Here is a 10,525-nt window from a genome sequence, read left to right on the forward strand (position 1 = left end):
CATGCATGTCATCAACTCCCATAAACATAACATGGACCATGACTCAGTCCCATATTATACATTTGCATCACACTTCTTAAAAGATTTAGCAGACCTTTTTTATGAGTTTCTATTTTCACCGTTTACTTATTTTTCAATCTCCATCCTATTTATTCATCTGAATTTTAGTAGTAATTGCATGCATGGGATGGTTTTATTTTATGGTAAAAGGTGTGTGTGATTGATTATAAAGAAACAAAAAAAGGTAGTACGATACCTTCCAATACATTTGTTTCTCCTGACCTAATCATTTATTACTAGTCTATGTTACATAAGCAGTATTTATTCCTCCTTGTAAAAATTTCACACGTGGATATATATATATATATATATATATAGGATTAGAAATCAATAAATTTTATGCTAAATAATCGATTGGATTACCAAGAAAGAAATGAAGAATTAAGAGCCAATGGTTAAAATATGTAAATCTCTTTCTTTTTTTGGTAATAGTCTCTTAGTTTTCTTTTATCAATACAAAGGAATTAATTTGTATGAAAATCTCCAATTAACACATACGACCAGAAAATTACTATCTAGATCTTTCTTATTATATTAACTACAGTTAAATAAATTAATCAAAACCTAATATATCATTAAAGATGTCAAGTCACAATTTAATAATACTTAGTTCACTGATAAAATATACTTATCTTTTAATTCAAAGGTATTATAGCTGTATTTTAATTAAAAAAAAAAGATAGAATAACTTAAATAAGTTTTTAATCTATTTAGAAAATTTTAAATAAATTATTTTATTTTGAATCAATAAATTCTTATGACTAATTGTTGATTAACTGTTGTTAATGAAAATATTATTTATCGTTTTATGTCACGTGACATTGACTTGATACACTTATAACAGATAATGACATGACATAATGATATGACTATGTAATATTTCACCTTCATGTCAGTACCATATAGGCATAAAAAGATAAATAGTATTTTAAATAATGAAAATTAAATAACTATTAGTTATAAAAGTTTATTTAATCTAAAATAAAAATATAAATTTTTTATTTAACATGATAAAAATAATTAAAATCTATTTAAATATTTAAAAATAATTTAGAGATTTTTTTGGAACATTATACATTAGAAAAAACTTAATTGAAAACAATTTCCTTTACTGCAATGAAAGTTTAAAAAATAAAAGTCTTAATCGGTTTAAATATTAGAGAAGAAAACACAGTAATATTCTGCATGGGTAGCCATAAAAAATATGGAGTAGTGTAGCTGACTTTACTGCTAGTGGTACAGTTCATTGTTTTTCCAAAATTCTATTTTGGGCTAGCCGTTTGCCCATTGTATCTTACTGTGGGAAATGGACAAGAGGAACTAGAGTGGATTTTATTGAACTTCATCTGACAAAACCAGATATGCATGCTTCATTTCAGATTTAAATACTACTACTTAAATTTACAACACCAACCTACTTAATCCCTTTGTGTTTCAATGCATAACTTATCTTAATTATTAGTCTGAAATACTGAAAATTTCACTTTTCCTATATCAACAATCAAGGGCAATCCCTCTCCAATTTTGTTTCAATCTGGTTATGCATCTCTCTATTCTGCCAGAGCAGTTTCAGATCATCTATTCTTTCCTTGTCTCTTCTCTCTCTCTCTCTCTCTCTCTCTCGTTTCCCCCCTAGAGCCAATATATATATTTGCCCTCCTCTTTTTCTAGTGAGATCTACTCTCTCCCTTTCTCTCTCTTTCACGTAACTATACTTTATTTATTCCACCAGATCTACCTCAAACAAAACCCAGCAATTATATAAAAATTTCTATGCCCTCCCCACCTAGGCCTTCTTTGATGAATATCACAAGACCCCATAATCAACTCCATCTCCCTCTCTCTGTCCCATGCATGAAACCAATCAATTGAGTATCTTTGCTTCTGCAAAAGGAAACTGAAACAACCCACAATTTCATTTTCTTTTTCTTTCCATTTTCAACTTCTTTCTCAAGTGTTTTTCCATGATGTCTCCTGATAATCCTCCTGTAAAACCAGCTACCAAGGAAGAAAACCAAAGCGGTAGCAACCGAAAAGCAGCTTCAACGAGGCCACAAGAGCAAGCCCTAAAGTGTCCGAGATGTGACTCTCCCAACACGAAATTCTGTTACTACAACAACTACAGCCTCACCCAACCAAGGCATTTTTGCAAGACTTGCAGGAGGTACTGGACTAAAGGTGGGGCTTTGCGTAACGTGCCAATCGGTGGAGGTTGCCGCAAGAACAAGAAGATAAAATCATCTTCCAGGCTGTCAGGTGACTCAAAAGACTCCACCTCGTCGTCAGAGATGGGTGGATTGAAGTTTTTTCATGGCCTTTCTCCAGCCATGGATTTTCAGCTTGGCGGGTTGTCATTTCCTAGGCTCAATCCATCTCCACCTGGCATTTATAACCAGTTTGCTTCATTTGCAGATAGTACTAGCCCTTCTTTCAGTCTTGATCCCTCTGGTAGCTCTAATTCTTTGATGGGACTTAGTAATTATCCACTATCTTCGGTTACAAGTGGCCTTAGCGGTGCAATTCAGGAGATGGGTTCGTTGAATGTTAATAGTAGCCTTGCTTCTTCAATTGAATCTTTAAGTTCCATAAACCAAGATTTGCACTGGAAGTTGCAGCAGCAAAGATTGGCTATGCTTTTTGGCGGAGAGAATCAAAAGGAAAACAGCACTGTTTCTTCGGTTCCACTTGACAACCAAGCACAAAAGCCACAACCCATTTTGTTTCAGAACCTGGAAGTTTCAAAACCTGAAATTTCAGCTGTTGGGAATCCAAGAAAAGGCACAAGCAATGAAACCGCCACGGAATGGTTCTTTGGGAGTTCTTATGCACCAGTTACCCCGACTCCAACCAGTAGCAGCAATGGCAATGATAATACAAGCAACTGGAATGGGGTTCAAGCATGGAACGATTTGCATCAGTACAGCACTTTGCCCTAAAAAGAGAAGGATCAAAAAAGGTAGACCTTAAAAGGAAGATGGAGAAAGAAAAATGGAAAAATAGGGAAAGTATAACATATTTTCTAAGAACCCATTTAGGTAATTGTCTGTTTAAAATGTTTTATTGGGTTCAGATATCAACATGTAAACCTTGAAGGGAAAAAAAAAAAAAAGATAGTGTTTTTTTTCCTTTTTTGTTTCTATTTTTTATTTTAGTAAGATGTTGAACATTAATTAGTCACTTTATAATTGTGTTCTTTTTATTTCTACAAATTGTTTGAGTTTGATATATACTTTGGCATATTTCTACAAATGAAGATTGTATGCAGGAGCAACTGGATTCCTGCTCAATAAAAGGGCCTAAACTTTTAGATGAATGCGAAAGCTGTTGCTGGCTCTACATATCCTAATACGTCAAGAAGAAAGTGATGGTATAGGAGTATGATTAGGAGATATGAAATATATATAGCAATTGTTCGTAGGTATATACTCAATCTCTCAATAGATTTCTTTTGGTTGGGGAACTGTTTGACTTGAGGACTTTGATACGCCTTACGGCTATTTTATCTTCCCTTACTCAATCTCTTTCTCTTTGGGATCTGTGATGGATTTTGGACTGTTATTAAATGGGACTTAATGGCATATCTTTGATTTGTTTTATGTTCAGTCAGTGTCCAAAACTCACACTGTCTCAGTGTCTCAATCTCTCCCTATCAGGGAACTGAGTCTCAGGCTCTTCATTGTCACCATATATATGAAACACCACGGCCGCAGGAGTAGCTGGCCAAGCCCTTCATTTGCCTAGCCTTGCAGTGTTAAGCCTGGCCTGTTTCCTTGTTTCTCTCTCTCTCTCCCTCTCTCTCGATGCCTAGGTCTCTTCGTAATAATTAGTTGCAGTGTGGTGTGATTTGGTGGTGTCTGAAAAAGTGGTGGTTTGAAAGTGAATTGAATGAAAGACTGTCAACATTTTGAATTGAGAGAGAAAAGGTTGAGGAGAGAGATGGAGGGCATCTAAAGCTTAGGGTTCGTTCTTTTGTGTGGCAAAAATGTTTTGTTTAGCTTTTTAGGGTCTTGGGGGGTGAGCCCCCTCCGTGCTAATTGCTACTCAGCAATCACATTGTGAGTCTGTTTGTGACTGTTGAGAGACAGAGAGAGTGAGAGATAAAGCTTTGCTTTTTCCCCTCGTTGCGTTTGCCCCGTCTTTATTCATTACTTTCACTATTTATATGAAAAAATTTTGGTCCCACAACCTTGCCAAAGATATTAGCCTTAAGCTTCCCCTCCATCTCCTCCATAAGTTTTAGGGAATGTTAAAGCTATTGGGGTCGGAATGAAATTTTTTATCAATTTCTTGTTATTAAATCTTGTATATCAAATATATTCATCTCAATCACATTTATTGCTTTTACATGTGCATGCAATAGCTAGTTTGTTCCATGTATAATCACAATCATTCTCATTATGATTTCAGTTGATATAGTAGTAAATGAATCAACTTTTATCCAAATCATTGAGCTTTCTCCTCATGCATTAATCAAGTAGCTAGGGAACAATAATTTGATTTTAACCCATTTAGTTTTCTCTCTCTTTTATTTTATTTAAAGCTGGAGTGTGCAGCTTCCTTTCTGCTATTCCAATCCTGAAAATAATGGAACTCATACCTTTTATTTTTTCAACATGTTCTCTCCGGTTCTACTAAGAAGATACACAGTTAACAATTATTGAATCCAATCCATCTCTCTGTCATTTTAACAAGTTCACTACTTGATGGCTAACACTGCTGGCTGCATTGCTGCTTACAGCCTGGAAGAAAAATACATAAAAGAAAGGCCACCATTCTGTCTCATTTTTCTACCCTTTTCTTTTGGCCTATATCACCGCAGAAAGCTATCATTCTAACAACAAAGCAATTGCATATCTGCCAACCTTCCATCCTTGAAACTCCCCTCCTACTCTCTCTGCCTTTTCTCCACTTGTTAACATTATATGTGCAACATTCTATAGGCTTATGTTAACCTAAACAAAGGCCATGATTCCCACCCAAAGACACCCAAAAACTCCTCATTGCCTTTGTCCAAGGTCCCCCACTTCCCACCTTTTAACATCATGTTTCTGCTTTTCCCTACCATTTCCTCTTCTGCACAAAAGTTTATCAGCAATCATTTACCCATTTGTTTTTATCTTGTGATTTTTTTTTATGGACATAACAATCGGATAATTAATTTCTCAACATGTGGTAGAGAGACAGAGAAGAGATGGTTGGCTGGAAGAAGAAAAACTGATGGAGAAGAACATGAAGGAGCTAGCGTGATTAACGTGATAGCTCTCATTGGGATAAAAAAAAAAAAAGGGCTTTTGTTTAGACTACTTGGTGTTGGTGTGCCCTTAACTGTCATTTTTACAACTTACAAACATGCAAGAAGCTCATGAGTCATGGCACAGTGGGTACTATCTGCTGGTTCTCATCCTCACCCAACCACCTTTGTAGCTCCCAAGCACCTGCCCTTTTAGTTGTAGTTTAACAGACGTTTAAACACCAATCCTTTTGTGTGGGTCCAATTAAATCAATCCTGTGATCAGTTTGACTCTACCCTTTCTAATACTACATGACAAGGACTCAGGCCCCATTTTGTCCTAGGATAGAAACATTAGAAAGACCCTTATCTAACAAAATTAAAATTATTTTTATAATATATGATTTTGACTGATACAATAATGCTAGCTCCCCTTCTCTCCCATAACTATATTATCCTTTTGAATTTTAGATTCTCGTTTTATACTTCGAACTTAAATTTGTTTTTTAATACATATAATGGATAATCTTTTTAATCCCGTAAATTTATTTTAAAATTTAAATTAAAAAATTTTTAAAATGAAATTTTAAACTCTATCTGTTGAATATCCTCTTGAAAATTTATCAGTTAATGTAATTAATTAAAAATAAAAATTCACAAAACCTTACATTTTTTGAACATAACTTAAAGGTGAAATAGATTACTCAGCAATGATTGATGAAGCGGATGTTCAGAAATCAGATAATATTAGTGAATCGGACGGTGCTTAACAGCTTGAGAGCAACAATGGAAATGTGGTACGTGTTTGCGGCTTTAGACTTGTACGTAGCAATTAACGAATCAAAACGTGTCATCATGACTCATCACCGTAACAACGTTTCTCTTCTACGAGCAAGGTTTTTGTTTTGTTGTGTATGTGATTACGTGTTGGACCAAAGGGCCCAGACCCAGACAGACACAGCCCCACCTGACCAAACGAGGAAAATGTTTTCGCCTCTCATCACTCTTTTTGGCCTCTTCCGACTCTCGGGGTTCACCTCCTCCTTCTCCCTCCCACGCCAAGGCCACCATCATCATTTCTTTTTTAGCATCTTCTCCCATTCCCCTTTTTCATCCTCAATATATTTTCATTGTTACATCATTAAATTCGTAATTTGAGCAACGTATGAACAAAATTTATGGCATGAGGCTTTGGTGACATACACATAATAAATTGTATCGACATTTAACTGCGTTGATCACGGATTAAGGGTGCAATTTACTTGTTTTTATCAAACATTAACATATATCTACGCTTTAGCATCCATGCTTTTCATGTTCTTGAAAAATTCTCTTGTTTCTGTCATGTCTGCTAACCCAATTTGACTGATTATGGAACTTCTTTTTCATTGGCCAATGACGAGCTATGTTCGTGGAGATGAAGTGACCCAAAGAGAATTTAAATATTGTATTAAATACTGCACTCATACTGTTTTCTTTCTGTTTCCACCTACACCAAGTGACGATAGCATAACATTGCTGTTATTGACAGTTTTTTTAATAATCTACTGTGCTTGTTGTATATCATTTGAATAAAAAAAGCTTATATTATGAAACTACCATATTATGTACATGTTAAATATCCCTTGATCAGTACTGCCCATAGGAGGCTATGGCCACTTGTTTAATGGGGTCGAGAGACTTCATCAGGCCTGGTTTTCTTTTATTATATTTCTTGCTTCTTCTGTTGATGTTAAACAATCAAAGGTATTTTTCCTGCAGTTGTAATCTTTGTTAATTAGATTAGCAGCAGTGTGCTTGATTGCCTGCGTGGTAAAAAAACTGAAGCATTGATCTTATCATACAGCATGTTGGAAATGACACTCCACCAAAAAAAGGTAGTTTTGCTGTTCTAAGTTATGATTATAAATCAGCTCTTTTCTACCCAGAAACTAATCAAAGAAATTAGGTATGTTGATTGCCGTAATCAGGGATAAAAGTAAAGCCGACATGTTTTACAATCTGTTTTCGGGAATGGAAATCAACATGCAATTTGTCATTCAGAGACAACTTCCCTGGCGACATTGATGGGATTCATTAACTCATGCCTTTGTTAAACGTAGTTAAATAATACTGGATCGGAAGCATCCTAACTATTTTATATATGAATAAAAAACAAAGGAAGCCAGAGTTTGGGTTGCTATACCCTTACGAGGCTGGCTGGGACTATCAACCAAAAACCAGCACATTGACTCTGTGCAACAAGAACCTGGGAGCAGAGTATTCCACAATAAGAAAGCATTAGCACTGGATTAATATATATATATATATATATAGAAAGAAAGACAGAGGTTACGATTATGATCTCAATCAAGTAAAATTTGATTGTGGAAGAAACTGAATCTTTATTAAAAACTTTACTTAAACTTCGAATTGAATAGGAATTTGTAAATACTCTCCCACTTTTTCTCTAACAACGGATAATGGTACTTCTTCGCCGACGTCGCGTCCTCTCACTCTCCCGCCTATTTCTTCTCCGTCTTCCGTCTTTCTTATTTTTGATTTTAGAAATCCTGGAACCCCAATCCCAATGACCTTCCCCTTTTTTTATTCACTGTTGACGACCAGTATAGGGTTTTGTCTTCTTCCTTTCGTCGTTTTCTTTCTCTTCTTCTCTCCAAAAAGATCTCAAAAGAAATAGTGTTCTGAGCCATTGCTTGTTTAGTGTGCGGACGATGAGTTAATGTATCTCCCAATTTCTTTGGTGTTGGCTGCTACTAGTTTCAGATTTTTTTAATCTCTTAATGTAGGTATTATCTTGGTCGCCTTGTAATATATCTCTTTCTTGGCTTGCCAGCTTTTGTGTTCTTCTCTGTTTGTGTTCAGTGGAGTTGTTTTTTGTTTGTCGGTGTTTTCGACTTTCTTTTTTTGTCATTTAATCAAATTTTAAAGTACAATTTTTGTTTGGTATTTTCAATTTTTTTCCTTTCTTTTGTGCTTATTTTGAAGGAATTTTTTTTATCAAAAGACCCTTTTAATATCTATACTCTTCAATTTTGTTTAATTCAATCTCCACACTCAAAATCGAAATCATTTAATCTTTTGATTTTAAAAATTACGTTAATTTAATCATTTCTCTCAATGATATCTAATTTTATCGTTAAAAAATAACATGACATCATCGTTGACGTGTCACATTTTGATGATGTGATATTTGAGATAATGACATGGCATGTCATGTGGCACCGAGTGATGACGTGGTAATGCTGCATGACACTATACGATGATGTGATAATACTGATGTGACACTGATATGTCAGTGCCATGTGACAGATCAAAAAAATTTTCAAAAAAAAATTCTGCTATATCATAAGGTTTAAATTAAACAAACATATATAGTATAGGGATTAAATTGAATAAAATTGAGATATTAAGGAACTAAATTGAAAAAAAATTAAAAAGTATAAATTTTTAAGTAGATTATTGATATGCTTATCAATAAGTCGAATATTTAATTGTAAAAGATTTATGGTATTAAGTAATATATATAAATATTTTCTTACCTGATTATTTAATTTTAAAATACGTAAATTAATTTATCTTTTTTATAAAAATTAAGTTTGAATTCTTCTTCTATAAAAAAAATTTTAAAAAATTTTCATATTTAAAGTCAAATTTAGATAAATAACTTGCATTACGTTAAAATAAAATAATATAAAATGATTAAATATGTTGATTTAGTTACAACTTTCACAATTTATAAATACATATTCTTTTGAAATTATTCAACTCTTACTCAATTTATTTTTTATTTAAATTTACTCAAATTAGCAAAATATCTTGATTTAGTTACAACTTTAACAATTTATAAAATACATATTCTTTTACAATTATTCAACTCTTAGCCAATTTACCTTTTTATTTAAATTTACTCAAAATTTCTTATAAAACGATGCTATTTAAATTCAAATACCACAATTAAATTTTGTTAAATTTAAATTTAAATTATTAATTTAAATTTTAAAAAAAATTATTAATAAAATAAAATGGTACAAATGTTTACAGTTATATTTAACTTTATTAACCATAAATGCAATCTTTATTCTAATAAATTTCAACTTAAAAAATGTAACTTGAACTATTAAACAAAATAAAAATATAAAAAATAAATAAATAATTAGAATAGTGGGGCTTAGATTTTATAGTTGTAATAAGAGGTTTGTCATGTCCAAATTAAGCAAGTCAAAATAAAAAATTATTTTTATGATTACACTAACTCTATATCTCCGTTCTTCATTTTTTAAAAAATAAAACTAAATTAACATGTTTTGTTAATTTAACTTTAGCTCAAGTTAAAAACAAAGTTAAATAAATTTCACATTTTTATACTATTATAAATAGAAGAAAAAAGAATTTATTTAGTTATTTTATATTATTTTATGTTGATGTAATATAAGTTATTTATCTAAATTTAACCTCAAGTATGAAATTCTTTTTCAAATTTTTTTATAGAAAAAATATTCAAACTTAATTTTTATAAAAAATATAAATTAATTTACATATTCTATACTCAAAAAATCAAGTAAGAAAATATTTATATATTTTTTTAATATCATAAATATTTTATATTTAAATATTTGGTTTATTAATAAGCATATCAATAATTTATTAAAAAAATTATAATTTTTAATTTTTTATTAATTTAGTCCTTCAACATTTTAATTTTGTTCAATTTAATCCATGTATTATATATTTTTATTCAATTTAGTCCCTATAAAGTGACAAAAACTTTTTTTCTGAAAATTTTTGTGCTCTCCCACATGACATTACCATGTCATCACTCAATGTCACATGGCATGCCACGTCATCATCTCAAATGCCACGACATCAAAATGTAACACGTCAGTGATGATGTCAACACTGACATCATCCTTTAATGGTAAAATTAAATGCCATTAGTTAAATGGATTAAATTGATGCAATTCTCAAAATCAAAGAACTAAAATGCTTCGATTTTGATTATAAGAATTAAATTGAATAAAATTGAAGAATATAGAAACTAGAGGGGTTTTTTGACCAATGCCATGTCATCATCTCAAATGTCACGTCATCATCTCAAATGCCACAATATCAAAGTGTAACACGTCAACAATGATGTCAGCACTGACATCATCCTTTAATGGTAAAATTAGATGCCATTAGTTAAATGGATTAAATTGATGCAATTTTCAAAATCAAAGAACTAAAATGCTTCGA

General features: G+C 32.1%; 1 protein-coding gene across 1 annotated transcript; it reads left to right on the forward strand.

Annotated features, from left to right (window-relative positions):
- The first annotated feature begins 1,638 nt into the window (after nucleotides 1-1,638).
- LOC110409375 (dof zinc finger protein DOF5.7-like) lies at nucleotides 1,639-3,322 on the forward strand. The gene has a single exon (XM_021418696.1). The coding sequence runs from the start codon at nucleotides 2,025-2,027 to the stop codon at nucleotides 2,994-2,996; it is 972 nt and encodes a 323-aa protein (XP_021274371.1). The 5' UTR covers nucleotides 1,639-2,024; the 3' UTR covers nucleotides 2,997-3,322.
- Nucleotides 3,323-10,525: the final 7,203 nt, after the last annotated feature.

The sequence above is a fragment of the Theobroma umbraticum genome, unplaced genomic scaffold, assembly GCF_002168275.2.
Source record: "Theobroma umbraticum cultivar Fairchild unplaced genomic scaffold, ASM216827v3 scaffold_44.0, whole genome shotgun sequence".
Taxonomy (NCBI): Eukaryota; Viridiplantae; Streptophyta; class Magnoliopsida; order Malvales; family Malvaceae; genus Theobroma; species Theobroma umbraticum.